Here is a 21,077-nt window from a genome sequence, read left to right on the forward strand (position 1 = left end):
GCATTTAACTTTAAAGTCTCTGTCCGAAATAGCAAAGAAAGATGAATTCACACTGAATGAGAAAGATCCCACGGGGCCAGGGCTGTTGTTTTGCTTTCTGCTTTTGGCTCTTAGGGAAAGAAAACTGTATCGAATTCGGCAAGAAGTGATGTAAGTGATACGCTTTCACTTGACTCCTGAAGGGTCTCCTTTCAACCCTGGCGACAGGGGACGTGATCCCCAGACAAGTTCCCAGGCGGAGCCGCGGGCCTCGCATCCAACTACCCATCTCCCTGCCTGGGGTCTCTCAGCGCCACCTCCCGGGCCCTCGGGGACAGACACACCTAATGTCTGTGTCCCCAGCGGCGGGCTCTGGGCTCCGGACCGACTGTGGACTGACAACCCAAGGGAAACTGCTGGCTGTGCTTGACCTGCCCTCGCCACGAAAGGTGGAACAGGTTAAAGAGCTCCATCTGGAGACTGAAGACTCTGACGCCACACACTATTAGTATTATCAAACGGGAAGAGAGCAAGCTAGGAAGTATGAGACGTGGCGAATCTCCCGTGTACTGACTTAAGGCCAACTACGAAGTAACACGGAAAGCCGTGTCACCTTGCTAGGAGTCTCTTTTTTGCTATAAATACTGGTGCTTTGTGTTTAGGTTTCGTTTCTCTCATACATGCATAATAAAGACGGCAAATAACGTGAGCCAGACAACAGCAAGTCTTCAAAATATGCTGACCTGAAATTATAGTGTAGCTAAGAAACATAGGTTACATCCCCAAACTGGATTCCTAATTTATTTGAAGCAGTTGATTATTAATCCATTTAGAGGCTAGTAGAAATTTTAAAAACTCTCAGGTTATTCACATACATTTTAGAAAATTTACATTCTATTGCAAAATTTTTTAATGAGCCAAATGTCAAAAGCTAGAGCCACTGTTAGTGGACAAAAAAAAAAAAAAATTTAAGATCTAAAAGTAATTTGAACAAGGGATTTGTAAGACTTTTACTACTCATAATGGCTTTCCTATGTGAGAAACCATCTTCAAATGTAACAATTGGCAGTGAATCAGGACAAAATACCCAGGTAAACAAAGCTGAACACAAACGGTTCCCAAGCTCATTTGGAAAGCTAGTGTCTACGTGATGCTGGCTTAATGAAGACTGGTGCTATACAGAAGCAGAAACTTTCGTACTGTCTTAAAGTAGGCACTAAAATAAACACGGTCACCTAAGGCAGGGCTACACATACGTTTCTGTAACAGATCCGCGTCTCGGAGTCCTACTGGAAAGCCTGATGGAAACGTGGCAGGGTGGTGCTCGTGCTTAAACTGCTGGTGAACGCTGCTGACAGGGAGTGCAGCGAGCCGAGACCTATGCTGTTTGCAGGATCCTGGGGGTCCTGGGTCTGGGGCGGGAGCTGAGACACAGAAGAATGTGCTTCTTCCTGGGAATAGCTCATCCCAAGGCTCCCCACCGACAGAGGGTTATAGGGAGGCCCATTTAATGGTATGAAATTAAACAACTGAGAAAAATCCAATGCCGGTGTGTTGAGGGGGTCGCTGATGGAAATGGAGCTTTTTGACAGGGAGAGGTCCCCCGCGGCGTCATCCAGGGACCCGATCTGCGGCTCCAGCCCGAGTTTGGAGGACGACGCCTGGGAGTCCTGGGAAGAGGAGGGCGCCCCAGCCTGGAGCTCCATCAGGTAGCTCTCAATCTCCCCCTTCAGCGGCTGCTCCTTCTCGGGAAGAGAAATTGCGTATGAGGTAGAACTGAACGGGTACTTGAACGAAAGGTGGTGGGAGGGGTGCACAGCGTCCATGTCGATGGGGCACGTCATGCCCAGGGGCAGAGTTGTGATCATCTGGTGGGCGGACCCCGAGCTGGGCATGGACTGGAACGGGGTGTTGTAGAGGTTTAGCTGCAGTGTGTTTGTGAATGGCTTGGACAGCAGTTCGCTGGAAGGTAAGGACATCACCGGGAGGAGCTCGTCCTTGATAGGCACGGAGACATTGCAGGTGAAGGGATCCAGGAAGTCCACGGGCTCCGTCTTGACCTTCAGGAGCTCTTGGTTGTGACTCTTCTTCATGTGCCGCGTCAGGTGGTCCTTGCGCCCGAACCTCTGGGCGCAGTACTGGCAGAGGAAGTCCTTCCTTCCCGTGTGCACCACCATGTGTCTGCGCACGTCCTTGCGCGTGTAGAAGCGGCGGTCACAGTGCTCGCACTGGTGCTTCTTCTCCTTCACCCCGCCCGACGACTTGCCCGCGTGCGACTTGAGGTGCTCCAGCAGCACGCCCGTGCTCTCGAACGTCTGCAGGCACACCTTGCAGGTGAGGTCGCCGCTGGTGGCCGCGTGCAAGGCCAGGTGGCGCTTGAACCCGAGCTTGGTGTTGTAGTTCTTGCCGCACTCCTCGCACTTGAACGTCTCTTTGTTGGGGTCGTGCGTGTGCAGGTGGTTCTTCAGGTGGTCCTTCCGGTGAAACATTTTCTCACAATAGTTACACTTGTGGGTTTTCTCAGGAGAGTGGGTAGCCATGTGCCTTGAACACAGACATACTCTGTAAGCATCGTGACAAGGAGGGCGCGCGCTCACTGTTCTCGCGGAAGCTAACTGCTAGCTAAGGACACAGCACTCCCCGCCCCACGGCCGCGCTGTCATACGGACATGCCACGAGGACGCCTACCGCACCCAAGCGCCGCGCAACCGCAGCGTCTAACGTGCCGCTTTCGTTTTCACTGGGTTTTAGCTATTGCAAACGCAAACGAGCAAGGCTGAATATACTCACGTAAACGTCCATACCCTTTTCTTGAAAATTCTTTGTACAGACGGAAATTCTACTCTCATTAAGCATTGCATAAAAAAAAAAATCGCAAAACACTAACACATAAAAAGCCTGTGACTTAGAACACTGAAAACTAGCCAACGTCTAATCTACTTAACATTTCTCTCTGCAATTCAGCGGAAAGAGGTGTATACAAATATATACGTTGACAATGGCTTCGAAGGGCCGACATGATAGAAAATAGAATCTGAAAGACAAATAGAGTGTAATACCTTTGTAATTTGTACTTAGAAACAAAGGCTTTCGTGCAGTCTTGTTGTATGCACTTGTAGGGCCTCTCTCCTGTGTGAGAGTAGGAGTGAACCTTTAATTTCTCAACACTGTTAAAGGCCTTGTCACACAGTTGGCAAGGAAAGTTTTTTCTTGGTTTGGTTTCACCACGCTTACGTTTCCCTGAAGGGACTTTCTGGGTATCTCTTACTTCTGACAAATCACCAGGGATGACAGTGGCCATCGCAGCCTAAAGCAGGCCTTCTTGTTGGACACTTGGGAACTGCCCAACTCCACTAAATGATTTAGCTTTAGGTGGCTTCTCAAGTTTCATGTGGTCGTAAAAGAAAGCAAAAAGGGACTGGAAAAAAAAATAAGAAACAACTAGTTTGTAACTAGATTTAATTTTTAAAAGTTTTATTTGCTATGTGATGCTTTTGAATTAAAAAAAAAAAGAAACCATAAAATGGATTCAGCTGGTCTGATGTAATATCTGTAGACTTCTTTATATTTGTCAAAACACATATTAATGCATTGCTCAGAATGGACAGTTCACAGACTCCGCCCCTGAAATCCCACCTGACAAACGTCCTTCGGAAAAGCAGTAGTGATTGCAGGAACTCTCAGGGAGCATCGAGACACGGCCCCCAACGTGGCATCACTGAGAGTCACTTTTTACAACGGACTGGAGAGCATAAACCTCACTAAGAACATAACAATGTTTCTGAAAATATTTTAATGTCTAAAAATCACTTTAATCTGTGCCAGCTGGCTTTAGTCACGCTCTGCCTTAGAGGAAAATACAGATAAGCAACCAAGAACTCGTTCAGGCACCTTGTGTGAGCCATTCGGTCCATGGAAAGAGCACCAGAGGCCTGAAAGAGTTGGACGCGCCACCCAAAGTGAAAACGGATTCTTTATACCAGTGTCATCACACGCAGGGAGACTTCTGAGTCAACAGCAGAAAGGACTTGTCTTCGTAACAAATATGCATTCTTGAAATGGTAAAACCTTTTGGTGCAATGTTAAGTGAGGATCATGGCTCCTTGTCTCTTGGTGGCGGGGAACACAATTTGGCTGAAGCAATCTTCCCCATTGTTTTTCACGTCACACAAAATCATCTGTTCACCGGGGTGAGTGGATGAGCCGGGGCTGGGGGACCAGTCTCTGTCTGACACACCTGTGACCCGTGTGAGCGGTGAGCACACCGGTGCACCTTTTGGCTCAGAGCCCCATACTGTGCAAGGAGGCATCAGTACAGAGGTGTGGCAGGTTGTAAAAGGTGTGTCAAAGTTTCAGTTCATTACTGGTGCTGGGAGAAAGAATGAAATGTACATCCTGTACCATAAAGAGTATGTCTACTTAAAAACTTTTAAAATTTATTGAAACCTCTGAAAATTCGTGGACAAGAGATAGTAAATATTATCAACTGTATTTCTCAGAGTAAGAAACCAACTCCCCAAAGATCCAATTGATACAAAAGAGTTATATGATTCGTCAAGGTTCGTGAATGCTAGTTCAGCAATGGATTTTTAGGAGACACAGAGATAATACTGGCAATTTCTTTCAAAAAAGATCTGGAACGTGGCTAAATGGCCATTACTAATTACTAATCAGATTTTTCATTCTATTATATATTCGGAAAACAATGAAGACCTTTTTTTTTTTAATATCACTTGTGTTTTGGCATCGGACACTGGCCCTCACGAGCTAGATGTATGACACTGACTTTCACAGGTTCCAGTTATACTTTTGCAGGGGTTCCAAATTTAACCCACGTTTTTGTCAAATTAAGTGTACGTTAGAGTAGACCCTACTGTATTTGAATGTAGAGGCCGTCACTGAACAGGCAACACACAGCAGTTGCCCACTCATTTGATTAAACGTGAAGCACATGGGGCAGCTAATGCGTGTCTAGCTTACACACCCTTTCTTCCTCAGTAGGTAGATACAGGCAAGGCCTTCCTTCATGCTGTTCAAATGTTCTAAGTCTCCTTTGCAGTTTAAAAATGACATGAACACAGTTAATGCAATTGACGTTACTAATGCTCACACAGTATGTTCCCTCTGGTTTTAGATTTTCTGAATCTCAAGGATTTGTTCTTTTCCTGCTATATTTTCATTTAAGAGACAGCTTCTCTGCCTCTTTCAGAAATATCTAAATAGCTATTCTGCTGTAACCAGTAATGACACTGAAGAATGGTATAAAGCATTCTGCCAAAGCAGGGAAAAAAAGAGTAATTCTGACTATCTGATTTCCTGACATGATGCTTTTGTGCACCTATTTAGAACATTGTGGGAAACAAGCTGAGAAGTTTTTCAACTGTAAAATCAACACAGAATGCAAAATATCTAAATCCCTGTCTATAGCTAATATCTGAAATATTTCAAAGACTGGTCATATTTTGTCATTATTGTGTTATGAGTTCCAACCATAAATGGGCAGAGAATTCCAGTTGAGGAAAATAACTTCTAAGTTATTGGGAAAAAAAGTACAAAAAGTGCACCATGAAAACAATAAACAAACACTGATCACATTAAATTTGGTAATACTCAACAAGGAGTAACAAATGAATTCTGTTCTCTTTGGATGTACAGACTGAGCAATGGAGAATTGCAGATTTCAAATATTACACTTTTCCAAGACCAGCTGAAATTTTTTCATGGCTAACAATATCTTTTCATCTCGAAATATTACACAGCTCAAATTAGTTATAGGTGCATCATTTAAAACTACAGGATAAATATAAGGTTGTGAGCTCAACATCAAATAAAAATCCAAATTCATAATATGCACATCAATCAAATACCTCAAAGATACATGCATAGAACCACAGTGATTTTTGCTCAATGCATACCTGATGATGGATGGAAAAAGCCTCAGACCTTGATCTTAGCCAGTCCCATTGACTCTTCGTGGAAGAGAGCGGAATCCAGTCCTTCCCATTTTGGCCAATCTATGAAACAAAAAATAAGAATGGACTACACTCCAGATGGAACCAGTCCGTAAGCGATGGAAAATAAAGGCTGAAAGAATGGCAGTTTCATGACACATGCTTTCATTCCGTACTCTGCTGGAGAGTCATGCATTAACTTTCACCAACTGCAAATTTTTATTAGTTCTCAGCACATTTACATGACCAAATAAATGCAGAGACAAAAAGTAAAACAGGATTACCTAGATAAATGACATTTGGTGATGCTGAATGACTCCCCACTTCTTTCCCAAATGCAATTTAATTTGTTAAGTCTAACTTGCCTACTGAGAAAAGTGGAATATTAGGGTTACTATCCGTAAACCAAACGGATCAAATTTTCCTTAAGCTAAAGGACATTCGGGAAGAGACAAGCTCAGTTCTCTCGCGGAGAGCGTACGCCGGGAACCTCGCCACGGAACGGCTGACTCCGAAGGAGGGCACCTCCCAGGCCCACGCTGCTGCACACGCTTGTGCAACCTGGCCTTCCCTAGCTACGCTTGTGTTACCTGTGATGCCTGCCAGTTTATTTCTCAGAATGCTGCAAGCGCTGCTGAGATGTAGCAATAACTCCGTGCTCCTTAGATTTCAAAAGCATGGAAGGGAGGTTAAATACAGGTTTGCTACAAGAGAAGGGGTGTCAGGAAGAAAGCATCGCTTGGTTTTAAGAGGTCGTTGTTGAAAAAAACTTAAAATATCTTTTAAAATGCCTAATAGAAGCATAATCTTCAGTAGACTAAGAACACGCATAGAAAAAAATCTGCTAATAATTGTTGGCTGTACAAGTAAGTGTGAAAAGAATAATGGTCAAAAAAGCAGAATAGAATTATCTATTATGGAGGGTACAGGGCACAGAGAGACTAGTAAACCCTTAATACTTTAAAGATGAACGTTCAGAAATCATGATTACAAGAACTTGGGGGGGATAATATAAATCAAACAGTTAAAATAGAAGAAGACCTATCAATGACAGGTTAAATGAAAATAATTTTACTTAGAATTCTAAGCACAAATCTAATTAATTTCCCCTGACATCAAATTTTCATATACTTTAAGAATTTGACAATGTATAAATAAAATATTTAATAGAGGGCATTCAAGCATCATTACAAAAATACAAAGGCTATACTTGAAAGCAGCAGTATTCTCATAGTTTAAAAGACAAGAAAAATAAAAATTTAGACTAATAAAGGATGTTTAAAAAGTTAAAGCAAAAGCTCCAATCTTTTGTAAAGCACAGGACATGCAAAAATGGAAGAACTGAATTCTGCACATCAAAACTGCAAAATAAAAAAATTAATTTTGTAAATACTTACTTGCCCAGGGCACATACTGAGTTTTGGGTAGGGTAATTAAGACTAGGAAGGCCTATTTTGGGTGTTATGTCATTTTGATAATATAAATACCTTACAAGGGGAGAGTGCTTTCATTTCTTTTCCCGCCCGGAAATTCAGTGAACCTGAGAGCGGATGCATTTATCACCACATCCACCTTCAGGTGAGAGGCCCTGAGAAGCTGAGCATCTCGACAGTGCGTACATGGTCAAGGAGGGGCGAGTGCCCCAAACTCCTATTCCACTCTTATTCCACTGCATTCTAGGAGACCAGCAGGTTGGCAAACCAACTTGCGAAAGGACGAATCCTGTCATTACACTTAGAAGACAAGAATGGGGAGAGTGCCTGTTTCTCTATCAGAGCTGCCAACAAGATCCCCACACAGAAACACATTTAAGATTTTAAAAACTTACTTTAAATACAGACAGTATGCAAAGTAAATTTTAAATAATTTAAATAGCAGTTAAAATAATAACTACTGTATCTGAGTGGATAGTGATTTGAGTAGAAAGAAATCTAAAACCAAAGTTGACTAGTAAACAATAAATTTATATATTTTTTCCTGACCAATATAAATTTTATTGCATCTCAAATACATCCATAACATTTTAATCTATGCTTCCTGTTCAATGGCATTTATGATATAAATCCTTTATAGAGTCAAAGTATTCCAGCACAGTTTAAAATTACATATATCTCGATTTGAAATATTACAAGTCTACAAGTTACCCCGGTTACATATTTCAGTCTGAAATAAAATAAAAAATAGACATCATTTTCATTCATTTTATCACAAAACATAATTCCAAAGTCATAGTTAATTTCACCCTAAATTCAGCCTACTTATTTTGAGTTCTTATGAGTGGCCAAATAATTTCAAAGGACTGCTAATTACTTCCCCAAACAAAGGAGACCAGAAGCTGTTTGGCGTGCATTATTATGTGGCTTGGTATAATAAACATAACACAGAGACAGTTTCCATTCATGTTATCCTAACTAAAATTACCTGTGTATATTCTCTTTTACAGTAGTAAGAACAACTTTTTAAAAGCCTTGTGACTACTCTCCTGAAGAGTCTGCAACATTTGTACTCTGGTTTTTCTTTTTTACATATCAAAGATTGGTTACTGTGTTTTTCAAATGACTGAACCTCTTTTTTGTCTTGATCTAAAGAATTGCGAAGCAAGGTAGAAAACGCACATATACCCATTTCAAACTGCCCTCAGATGAAATAACACCTCAGAATACCTGCCCGGCTTCTGCTAGTACCAGAACAGACCTTTTTTTTCCTAGGGCAACTTTGCATACACAAAAACAATAATTAAAGGGAATATTATGTGTGCATGCACACACACGGGTTTATTATCTCCCTGCATTTTACATTCTAAAACAGTGACTCACACAGAAAAATAACAAGCAAAAATGAATCATACATCAGAGGGTCTGCTAAAACGAATTCCTACGAGGATGCCGGCAAAAGCACAGGCTTGTGTTGAAGCTTTCTATGCTTTAAATTCCACAGTTGTGACAGTCATTTCTCTAAGAGCTGTGAATTTTTACAACACTTACCTGCATCGATAATTCTTTCATATTTAAGAGTCAAACATATATTTTGCTAATTAAGGGCAAAAGCCATCAGAATCAAAGCTTTTTTTTCCTCCTTTATGCTGATCATAAAACACCATTAGAAAACAATTCAGAAAATGTCAACATTTGTTTCAAACATGTTTTTCATATAAACAGGTAGGTTGCAAAAGGGAACTTACCAGTAGTTAATACTTTAATTTATGTGCATAAAACACAACAGAGCTTTGAATAATGTGAAGGAAATTATTAACAAAATAACATAATTGAAGTCAATTTTGAAGTAAAGGCAGCAATACACTTAGAACACTTTTTTGACCCTGTATGATAATGTGGAAATTTTTACAGCATTCAATTTTTGTAGGTCTGCAAAATCACTTATTAGGAATAATACAAGAGAAAAAATACCTTGTAAAAAATCTAAGACAGAATTAAAAATAGACTGTAGGCAGCATTGGGGCAGGAGATGGGCTAGGTTTATTCACTGTTGTTTCCCATAAAGGAAGCAAAATTTTTGCTGGGTGAATGAAAATAATTAAAACAGGACAAGTGCTTTCCAGCAGGGAAGTGAAGTGTAGACTCGCCCGACCGCCACAGCAGACACAGGACAGAGCAGACAGATCTATGTTCAAGTAAAAAGCAATATGGTGTGGATACAACTGGCTCCAACAGACTAAATAAGCCACTAGAAAGGGATGTTTGAAATTTACCAGCTGTCTGTAAAGTCTCAGATTAAAACAAGAGTAACTGTAATCAAAGCTGTCTAACATACTTGTTTTGTTTCAGAAAACAAGCATTCTCTGATTGGTCTTACTGTGAAGGGATCAACTAGTACCAGTGGATAATACCCGTTTGGTCCTTATTCCTAACAAAAATTGCTAAAGTGAAAACATGCCTGGAACCCGCATCCATGCCTGGCATGGAGCATGAGGGAAGACTGGATGGTCAGGGGGTTGGAGGGCTGCTGATGCCGCAAGAGAGCAAGGAGGCAGGGGGAGTATGGTGCCCACCCAGAATCAGGAGACATGGCCAAGAGCAGGGCTGCGCCTGACCTGTAAGTAGGTACCCAGATAACTCACTTTATATCTTGATACTGGGAATCACAGAACTCATTTTCCTACAGTAGACGTCATACTTAACTAATAGCAATTAACTATAAGGATGCCTTTTTGAATGGCTGTATTTGGTATTTTCAACTTTTGAGCAATTCGTTAAAATGCAGTCCTAGGACAACCCTTTTGAGGTTTACTGTCAACTTAGCCTTACAGATATTTAGAAAGGCTTGTATTTAATAGATAATAAAAGCCAACAGAGAAGGGAAAGAACGTAGCAGACCTGTTTGTTTTTAAGAACCAAGAGGAAAAAGTCATCGAATTCCAAAGAGGAACCAACAAATTCCAACATCAGTTCTCTTATCTGCACAATTAGGATGTTCCTTTTGGGGCCACCTTGAATCTGGGCATGACTGTTTATTTGGTTTTCTAGAGTCTCCACAGAGAATGAATAGACAATCTGATGAAGATGGAATATTCAAACAAATTTTATCTTTCAATTCAGAAATATTTTCCTTGGTTAATTCTTTTATGGAGCAAAAATGTTGTGTTAGGTTAAAAAGTTTTTCCTGTCTTTTAAAAGCTCTTTTTTATAAAGATCTGTAACTTAGAAGTTAGCATTTCATTTTAACTGCTATGTGGGAGATTTTTCCTGCTATGGTTGTATATTCGTATCAAAAAAAAAAAAAAACCCTAAAAACTACAGATGGGTGGTATATTGGGGTATTTTCGTTTTCTTCACATGGGCAACCAGTATTTGCAAACAGGAAATGAGAGCAGAATTGTGCAAAAGAGAAGCAGTGATGCCTGAGAGAGAGAGAGAGCAGAGAACGGCAATTATATCTGGATACAATGTGAGATTGCTTAATCAAAACTTATTTTTAGAGGTTTTCCTGTGTTTTGTTTGTTTCTTTCTTTCTTTCTTCCTTTCTTTCTTCTTCTTTTTTTTTTTTTTTTTTTTTTTTTTTTTTTTGTATAAAGCATTTTCCAAATACTGGTGCTCAGGCTAGGATTATAAAGTAGGTGGCTCACAGCTCAGCTCAATCTGAAAACTGTCCCAATTTGTCCCAAACTGTCATGATTTGTTTATGTTTTTGTTACCCCTGGCCCCTCAAATTCCTGGGGCTCCCTGAAAAATGCTTGACACCAACTATAAAAATATTCACCCTGAAGGACCCCGACCATTTTGGAGGGTGTGTCTCCATTCATTTATGGTTAACCGCCTAATGCTATTAAAGTTGCAGATACAGCGTAATCCAGGTTGCAAGTCTGAACCCCACACAGAGCACTCAGACAGACTGTCTGTAAATTCAGATGGGAGGCAGAAATAGTACACGTGACAACGAAAGTGATGAGGGAAGACAGTTTCACTTAGTTACCAAAGCTCATGCAGAGAATTAGTTTTAGGCCATCTCAAAGTAAAGCGCACTTTAAACATTGGCTTGTGCGTGCGGCACCGCGAAGCATGAACACGGCTAAGCGTGTGTGCGTGAAACCTTCGGGGCACCCAGCAACATCAGGACCCCCGGACCCCCGGACCCACGACCCGGAAGGTTCCCCAGGTGGGGCTGTCCAGGACAAAACCACTCTGACTTACTCCTACAGAGTTGAAGGCAAGGAGGATCGGCCCTAGACAAAACTGTCCAGTCGGGGTGGCCACTCCCCCGAGGCCCCGTGCCCTCCCCCAGCTGTCACAGTTAGAAGAGATTTGACAATTACATTCCTTGACTGATTTTCCTTGAGTGAGAAGTTTTTCAGACTAAAGTTTTTCAGAACTTTACCTCTCTGAGCTTTTGACCCCTAATTTGGATGGTAAAAAACTCTTCTTGAAATTACCTGTCTCTCCCCCGAGACTGTAAACCCGTCTAGAGGGAGACATCTGTGACCCTCACATCCCCGGCAGCTGGGCAGTGCCCTGGATGTAGCAGACACTGGATGTATATTTGCTGAACATAACTACAGTCCCTTTAAGGAATTTCAGGGGAATCAGGACAAGTAGTTAAACATGCTTGGAGGGGGTGCTGAAATCTCACATGAGATTAACAGCAAGCTCAAAAGACACACCCTATAGAAGGAAGTTAGTTCTGGCGGAGGGGTGGACACCTAGGGGGACCACGGTCACCTGGGATCCGTGCTGTCTCTGTCAGTGCGTGTCAAAAGCCAGGGAGACACACCTGGGCGGTACTCAGTTGGCCTGGATTTTCAGAACATTTCTGCTGTCAAATGTTCTACCCAAAGCTCCTTAAGCACATGTAACCAGTATTCATCATGATTTATTGTTTGGAAACGAAGTTTTATGGGAAAGAAAAAGGAACAAAGTAAAAACCAAAACCTTTAAAGAAGATGTTCCTCACATGATACTAAAATGGGGGGGGGGTGATGCTGAAAGGCTCAGAGATGATTTTTGACTGATTACAGACATGAGACAAGTGAAAAAGGAGAAAACTGGCATAAATGGAGTTGGCTAAGTGAAAGTAATGAAAATTTTTTTTCCTAACTGTTAAAACGAAAAGCTTCATCAAAGACAAGTGTTAAAAACTACACGAAACAGAAAAAAATCTGTAACCCGTAAGGCTAAAAACTCATTAACATATTTTTACATATTTAAAAAACCTTTATAGCATAGAAATGATGAAAAGCTCATCTGCACCGACTTTCACGCTTACTCTTCATAGACTGCTGTGGTCACAGAATTTCAGCCAGAGCAGTCTGCGGGCCTTTTATCCGACCGTGGCCCTGCTCACGTTTCCTGTGAGACCCCGCCTGGCTCTCAGTCTCCCCGACACATCCTCCCTCCCCAGGGCGTGGCCCCGCCTGCACATCTTTGTTTTCACCAGTCTTCCCATCCTAGGGCCGAGGGTCCTAGCCCCTAAACCTCAATCCTGTATTTGAGGTCTTGTTGACAGACTTACCTGGTACCAAATCCACGGGTGCCTGGGCTTCCCAGGATCGCTACACCTCAGTTCTGTGCCCCTGCACCGCGCCCACAGGTTGGGGAATCTACGTGCAAACTGCGGCTGTCCCACTGACTTCCTTATTCTGGCACCTGCCCCGTCCCAGCCTGCAGAGCTGGCCTCCCTCTCCACTGCCCGAGGTGAGCCAGATCCTGCCCAGTAGGCAGAGAGAGATACAGTGGTGACACAAGGGAGCCCATTACTGTGGGAAGAGCCTAAGAGCTCGCGTGCGGGCTGTTTGGGGAGCAGGGACAAATAGCTTTTACAGCTGTTACGCGTTTTGTGCACAAAGTGAGGAGAAATTGCTTGTGGCCAGGATTCCAATCCTTCCATTAGACCAAAACTACTAATGAAGTCCTGCTGGACACAATACATTTTGATAGACTTAAAATAGTAAGTGGCATGCTTATTATGTGGCAGGCTTTTCAAAGCTTTTAACATCGTATCTTATATTATTTAGAAACAGGAATAAGCGATCACTTTGAAAGCCATGCCATATAATGATAAAAGCCACCTACCTGAGGCCCTGCTCCAAACTCTAGCAAGGTAACCTTATTAATAGACCATCACAGAATGAAGCATTCTGGGTGCCAAATACGGCCAAGGCAGCACCAAGAGGCGACCTAAAAAGAAAAGAAGAGTTAGTTTGGAATTCCAAAAGTCAGACTCAATTTGGTTAATGGCATATGAACCAAATTTTTTTAAATTCATTATCACTTATTCATTTTCTTTATACTTTATTGGAAAATCCATCTCAAATTCTGTTAGGAACAAAGAAAATATTTACAGTACACCGAAGAATGTAAAGTAATCAACAGCACGCCTTGCTTTATGCATCTTCCCCTGAATCACAATGAAATCATCTAGACTGTCCGTATTTTTATTAGGTGAAATATCATCCCAAGTTTACTGCCATTTCTCAAAGTTGCTGCTAATTTTCTTCATTTATTTTCTAAACACACCCACGATTTTCTTTCTAACACAGGTTTCGGAAAAACCTTTTGCGACGTGTGTCTTGTTCTGAACAACAGAAGTGTCTCCCTCAGGCCGTGTGTTCACAGGCTGAGATGATGCAAACCGCATGCCCCAAAGTGGAGGCAGAACCAGGAGAGGCCCAGCTGCTGAGCTGGTCTTCAGCAGGAGGCTATTTTACAGTGAACCTGCAGGTCTTACAGTGAATTTGCAGGTGGCAAGTCCATCTTCAACAACACACAGAGGAAAACCAAAAGGGACTGGGAAGAACCTAGGGAGTGGCGGGGTGGTCGGCGTGGTTATGTTGTGCGGGTGACGGCCACCTACCTCCAGGGGCCCCACCAAGAGAGGGGGAGCCGGGGTCCCTTGTGGAGCGCCTGCACGCAGGCACACGTGCCCGCCACTCTATTCAGATCCACAGTGATGCCAACGTGAGAGACACTACCAGCACCTGTCACGTGGCGCCAACCGAGTCGCTGGGGGTGCAGATGGGGACCCCGTTGTCTAGGCGCCCATGAGCTGCAGCTGCAGAAAAGACGCCTTATGTCAGGGTGAGCAGTGTGACTGATTATAAAGTAAAAGCTGCCACGAGGAGGTATCAGAGTGACGAATCAGTGGTAGAAACAATACTCTGTGGCGTAAACAAGTAACACAGAGGGTCAGCAAAGGACAAGAATACTGGACTTTTGCCTTGAAGAATGTACAATAAAGAACGGGGAGAGGGGTGTGGGGAGCCGGCCCGCGGGCCACGAGAACCCCTAGGACTGACAGGTGCCGAGCTCGACGCGCAGGGAGGGCCGCAGCACGGAGCGCCGGGCAGCGGAGAGGTGGACCGGGGAGAAGGGGGCGCCCGTCCAGAGGGATGCCGGAGACAGGGCTGGAGGAGCAGCGAGACCTGCAAGCCAGCGCAACCGCTTCCCCAAGAACGTGGGCCTGGCCTGTGAGCAGGGAGGGGCGGGGACGGGCACGAAGCCGGCTGAGGAGCTCCTCACCCAGACAGAGTCAAACCGAGCCCCTGCGCGACTCATGACCGAGCCCAGTGGACGCCAGTGCAGGACGAAGCCAGGCCACCTGGAGGGGGAGTGGCACAGGCCGAGCTGAACAGGCTGAGCTGCGAGAAGGAAGGAAAAGGGGGCAAAAGACAGGCTGCTCAGAGTCTCAGAACCACCCTGCAATTCGCGCACAGGATTCACTACTTAGGAATGAAGAAGACACCAAACTTCAGCAAGAAAGAGAGTGGGGCGGGGCGGGGCGGGGCAGGGGCAAGCCAGCAGAAGGCAGAAACACCGACGTGACTGCTGCAGGAGTGAGGAGGAGATGGCTTCCAGCAAGGGAAGGCTTCCTTTCCAAGAACCTTGTGCCCGGAGAGAAGAGAAAGGGGGAGTCGGGGCGCCTGGTGGGGGAGAAAGCGGAGGTGCTGAGGGTAAACAGCAGGGGAGAAACAGAGCACTCTGGGAGACAAGGAGGGACCATGTCTGAGAAGAGGGGCAGGTTTTTGTCTTAGACAATTACCAACCTGGGAGGGAGGTATACTCGTCCTGGCAAGTTTTTGGTGAAAGGGGGCAAGGAGTCTGCTTAACTTCGTCAGTGCCGATGGTGCCAAGCAGAGGGCGGTATGTCTGCTAAGGATGCAGGAGAAGCTGGGAGACAACGGCCAAGGTTAGAGACACCCCCAAGGACAAGAGAGGGGTGTCCGGGGCACTCTTGAGAGTTTTGCAAAGACAAACAACACTTGCCATAAAAAATTAAATTTCTTCAATAAGATACAAAGATGTAACATACAGCACAGGGAATATAACCAATATTTTATAATAACTTGAAACAATTATAATCTATAAAAATACCGAACCACTGTGTTGTACACGTGAAACCAATATAAAACTGCAGATCAACTATACTTCAGAAAATAAAAAAATTAATTAAAGAACTGAATTTCTCAGTCACTGCTGTTGGGACTGTAAAGTGTTGAAATTTTTCTGGAACGCTCTGCGGAAATGGGTAATCAAAGCCTTTTATTTGTATGTGTGTGGTGACTTGATAATTCATTTCTAAAAATGTAGGAAAAAAAACAAGGAACAAAGATTTAAGGATAAGCACAAAGCAAATTTTGAGAAAAAAGTTGATAACGTCTAATAAGAGGGGTAAAGTATATGTCTATCTGATAGAAAAGCCATGCAGGCATTAAAAATCATGCATTTAAAGAACATTACATCACATGATTAAACACTGATGTCACGTGAAAAATTTTAAAAGGACACAAAATATACTATGATTCCAGTTTTGTAAAGTTCACACTCAGAACTTCTCCTCCCCAATTCCCCACAGTATCCTTAAACATACCTTGGTAAGTTAAAAAAAATTAGCAAGATACCGACTTTATACTTTCCTGTATTTTACAAATGTCTTACTTTTATAATTAGAAAAAAAATCTTTTTACCAAAAAAAAAAGTTTTTTCAAATTAATGGTTCTGGGAAAAAAAAAAAAAAAAAGAACTTGGATCCATACCTCACACTATATACAAACTTAACCCTAAACGGATCATGGACACCAATGTAAAACCCAAACCATAAAAATTCTAGAAGGAAACACAGATAAAAATCTTGTGACATTCAGTCAAAAATTCCTTGGCTACAACACTAAAAGCGCGACCCATAAGATAACTTGATAAATTAGCTTTCATCCAACTTTAAAACTGCTCTTCCAAAGACAATGCTGAGAATGGGAAGACAAGCCACAAGAAGGCAAGAAGAACCTCTGCCAAGCATGTATCTGCCATAAGAACCTCCAGAACGCAGCAATAGTAAGACAACCCAATTAAAGGGTAGAATATCTGAATCAACACTCCACCAGTAAAGATACATGGATGACAAGTAAGCACATTAAAAGATGCTCACCATCCCTGATCATTAGGAAAATGCAAATAATACCATAATCAGATACCACTGTCCACCCACTAGAGTGATTAAAGTTAAAAAAAAAAACCAACCCAAAACTGACTATCTGACCATCAGGTGCTGGTGAGGATGTGAGACAAATGGAGCTTATACTACTGGCAAGAAGGTCAAAACGGTACAATCACTTTTTAAAAGTCTGGAATATGAAAACAAATGTATGTATGTGTATGCAACACTGGGACATTGTGCTGTGCACTGGAAACTGACACACTGTAATTAACTGACTGCACTTCAATTGAAAAAAAAAAGAGTTTGGCAGTTTCTTAAAAAGTTAACTATGTGCCCAGCACCTGACCATTTCACACCTATGTATTTACCCAAGAAACGTGAAAACATACAAAGACTGGTACGTGTATATTCATAGCAGCTTTATTTGCAATAGTAAAAAACCAGATATGACCCAACCAGTGTGTGAATGGATAAACAAGCTGTAGTAGGTTCACATAACGGACTACTAACCAGTACTAACCAGCAGTGAAAGGGGATGTCCGACTGATACACACAGTAACATGAATGAGCCTCAAAAGAATCATGCTGAATGAAGGAAGTCAGGCAGAAAAAAGAGGACATATTACATGAGTCCATTTATTCACCACTGTAGGAAATGCAAACTAACCTACAGTGACAGGAAACAGCTTGGTGGTCATCACTCACAGAAGGACACGAGCAAACTTTTGGGAATGGGGATTATGTCCACTGTGGTTGTGGTGATGGTTTCCGAGAGCGAGACGTCGGTCACAACCTGGCAAACTGAGCACTTGAAATGCATGCACTTTATTTAATTATCAGGTATACTTCAACACAGCTGTAAGAACGGCCACGTTTTCATACTGGGAAAAACTTAAAACGAATGAGGATGAGAAGATGAGAAGCGAATCTTCGCATGAATTTGCTGAAGTTTGCCCCCAAACCCACTTTCTGGGAACTGATAAACTGGTGTACTAAATCCTTTGTAAGGGCTGTGACTCAGAATGACTAAAGTCTTTCCTTCCCTTTCGGAGGGGAGAAAAAAAGGATGAGAGGAAGACTGGCTTAAATGTAAGAGTCACAGTCCCTCCTTACTAGACAGGACAGGGTCGAGGCAGTTTTTAGAGCCACATTCTCAGCTGTTGCCCTTGGAGGAATCCGGCACAGGTCACCTGCCGCCTCACGCACTGGCACATCAGACTGCACGATTGAAAGGCTCCAGGAATACACCCGAGCTGGAGCTGAGACCCACCAACAGCAAACAGTTCTGGGACAAGTTCCATCTATCAAATACCAGAGGACGTGCTCACTGAAGAGCTTCGATCCAGCCTCTGTATACATCTCTCCAGCATGCTCCTTAGCTAGCAGCGGCCTTAAAAAGAAAGAAGTGTCAGGCTAACTGGAAGGCCTGCCTTGGATTAGTTAAAAAAAACAAACACACAACCCCCCCCCCCAAACCCCCAAATAACGGTTGAGCCAAGATGACAAAAGAAGGGGTAAGTATTGGCCGAGCACAGGCAGGTACTCCAGATACGGAGTCAGAAACTGTACGGTGGGTCTGGCAACCTCAGGCAATTTGTTTCTGGAGCCAAAAGTGAGAAACAGCATGGAGGTACCAGACTGGAGGTGGGTGGGGGTCCTGTATGACCCACGCTACCAAGGGCTGAACAGTTTGAATTATTCTGATAATTTGCAAATGATCCTCAGCGGAGGGGCCTCTACACTTTGCTCCCCCGACTCCCATCTGTTGTCAGATAATTCAGCAAACAGCCAGCCTCTGTGTGCTTCTGCTGCTTTCTGAAACAGAACCTAGTGGTGGTTTTCCAATCTTTTTTTTTTTCAGGGTGGCTTTTCTTTTTTTTTTTTTTAAGAAACTTGACCTTCCTCAATTACAAATTCACTTATGTCTGTGCAGTATTTGCTGACAGAAAATTAACAAAAAAGGGTTTACACCCATCAGCGTGAGGCCTCAGCCAGGACCTGGGCGGCCCCTTCTCCATTGCAGGGCACGACCCCCGGGGTTTCTCCCCACCCTGCTTTGATAAGGAGATGTGTTACAGAGAGAAGCTCGTCCCAAAATTGTAACCGGAGCCGGCTGACGATCATCTTCACGCAGCTCCTTTAAAATGCTGAGTCGGACAGAGGGCCTCAAATCACAATCCTTACAGCGACTCAGAGCCTATGGCGGGGGGAGCAGCGGCGCGGGGCGAGGCGCTGGCCGGCTGGGAACCAGAGCCGGGCCTGAGCCCTGCCCGACCCTTGCCCCCATGCGTCGCAGGGCAGTGTGGTCCCTGCACCTCCCTGTGCAGGATGGGGACATGCACCCTGCAGACCAAGAGTTCGCCTGGGGATGTGTGCCAGGCCCCGACCTGGTTCCGAGAGCTCACAGTGCGGAACTGTTCTAGTCAGTGGGTCACCCAAATACGCGCTGCCCCTAGATGGGCAGACGTGCACTTAAAAATAAGTCTTCTTTTTTTTTTTTTTTTTTTGCTTTTTTTTTTCGCTTTTGTGGCGCAGGCTCCTGAGTGGAATCACAGTCAACAGAGCCGCTGAAGGACAGGCAAAGGCAGTGTTCCACGTGAAGAAGACGATTTCCTCGCATCTAGTGAGATTCACATAAAAGCGGTTCACGGGGCAGGGAGTATCCTACCTTCTCTGCGACAGAGGTGAGCGGCAGCCGACACTTCGTGGTGGTCACGGTCACAGGTGACCCCAAATCACAGCTACGATAAAACCCATCCCTGCGGAGCCAGCGGCCACTTTGCGTGTTGAGATGAATGGTAATGTGGGTACCGCGTGACTGCTGACAAGCTGGGGACAGACTGATCCCGGCTTGTGGCTTAAGTGTGGTCACAGGTTACAATGTGCCTGTGAAAGTACTAAGATTACTCAAAATCAGAGGAAACAGCTACATGTTAGGAAAAAACGTACTTTATCGAAGTCCACAGTAAAGCAGAGCTCCACACTCAGCGCTACCACATGGGAGTGTCCCTGCCACACAGCATCTCAAACTAACGCCCTGCCCTCATCCTCCTGAAGCTGAACCAGGGTTGGCAGGGCTTCGTGGAACCGGATGCTGTCTTGCAGAGCCAGGCTGCTGGGGGGATGAGGCGTGGAGGGAGGAGCGGGGAGGAGACGGCGGCCCAACACGCCTCAGCCGAGCCTTACCCCAGGAAGGGGGCTGTTCTCATCGACAGGGACATCCCACAAGCCAGGTGGGACTTCTGAGGTTTCCAAGTGATTGTACTTGCGTTATTCTCACACTCCTGCGCACCCCCCTGCAGGGGAGATGTGACTGTAACTAAGTGAGTTTCTGTTAGGTAGGTCCGCCCTGTCAAACAGTGACCTCCAGCAACAACGCGGTGTTTGCCGAATTTATCTACAGGCACCTGCTACAGTACTGGACTTGCTTGTTTTCTTTTGTTTTTAAAAACCTTCCTGGCATGGATCTTGGTCGTAACATAATGATGAGACAGAGACCCGTGCGTGCGTTTCTCCACACCTCTGCCTGGGCAACATTATCATGCTTCGCGGCCTTTCTGAACCTCGGCATCTTTAACCTTGAGGAGAACACAGTCAATTCTTGATTAAGTGGGATAACTGGGAAGTGAGGTCACAGACAGAACATCACGGTTACGGCAAATTAGTCACTGCAATACACTGACTGGTGGTCCTTTGGCTTTTTACCCTGAAACCTATTTCGACAATAAAACTAGGGGTCAGTCCGCACTGGGGGTGGGTGGAGGGAAGTGACTTCAGGGGTAACAAAAACAGCAAAGACACTCTGGGTCTGTCTCCTGTCTCTTCAGCTGAGTCCCAGCAAAGGCTGCAGAGGAAGCACCGTGAGAGCCAAGATCTTGCCCTTTGTTGTCCGGTTCCATACCCCTAACACCTAGGACAATGGATGCGCAAAGGAGGTGCTCAGATACCCGCTGAAGGAACACAAGGAGGAAGAGAAGCAGGGAAGGACGGACGCTCTCCCTCCTCTCAGCCAAATGGATCTGTGGACAAAAACGCCCGCCCGGCCTCCCTGGTTACCTCTGTGAATGGTTAGGAACTGGCCGAACACCTTTCACTGGAAAACTCTCCTTGATTTCCCTCGGTGTCCAGCCATCAAGAACACCTTGTCCTCTTTCTTGGCTTGGCCCACCCTCAGCAGATACCAGGACGCTGCATCACTGTGCCATCTGGTGGTCATGCCTGGAAAGTTCGTCCTCCTCAACACCCGAGACAGTCCCCTACCTGCAC

At 44.3% G+C, this 21,077-nt stretch overlaps 1 protein-coding gene across 4 annotated transcripts in view; it reads right to left on the reverse strand.

The window, feature by feature from the left end:
• Positions 1–905: 905 nt before the first annotated feature.
• The window catches only part of PLAG1 (PLAG1 zinc finger), a 42,419-nt gene continuing 22,247 nt past the window's right edge, over positions 906–21,077 (reverse strand). Inside the window, exons 2-5 of one of the 4 annotated variants that reach the window (XM_031441602.2) lie at positions 13,454–13,558; positions 5,895–5,993; positions 3,039–3,397; positions 906–2,523 (exon numbers count right to left, since the gene is read on the reverse strand). In XM_031441602.2, coding sequence (XP_031297462.1) covers positions 1,266–2,523; positions 3,039–3,280 — 1,500 coding nt within the window. In that variant the 5' untranslated portion in view covers positions 3,281–3,397; positions 5,895–5,993; positions 13,454–13,558 and the 3' untranslated portion in view covers positions 906–1,265. Of the gene's footprint in view, positions 2,524–3,038; positions 3,398–5,894; positions 7,107–13,453; positions 13,559–21,077 lie in introns of those variants that run through there. The other 3 variants (XM_031441605.2, XM_064480823.1, XM_031441606.2) reach the window with 3 other exon arrangements.

Source organism: Camelus dromedarius, chromosome 30 (genome assembly GCF_036321535.1).
Source record: "Camelus dromedarius isolate mCamDro1 chromosome 30, mCamDro1.pat, whole genome shotgun sequence".
In the NCBI taxonomy this organism is placed as follows: Eukaryota; Metazoa; Chordata; class Mammalia; order Artiodactyla; family Camelidae; genus Camelus; species Camelus dromedarius.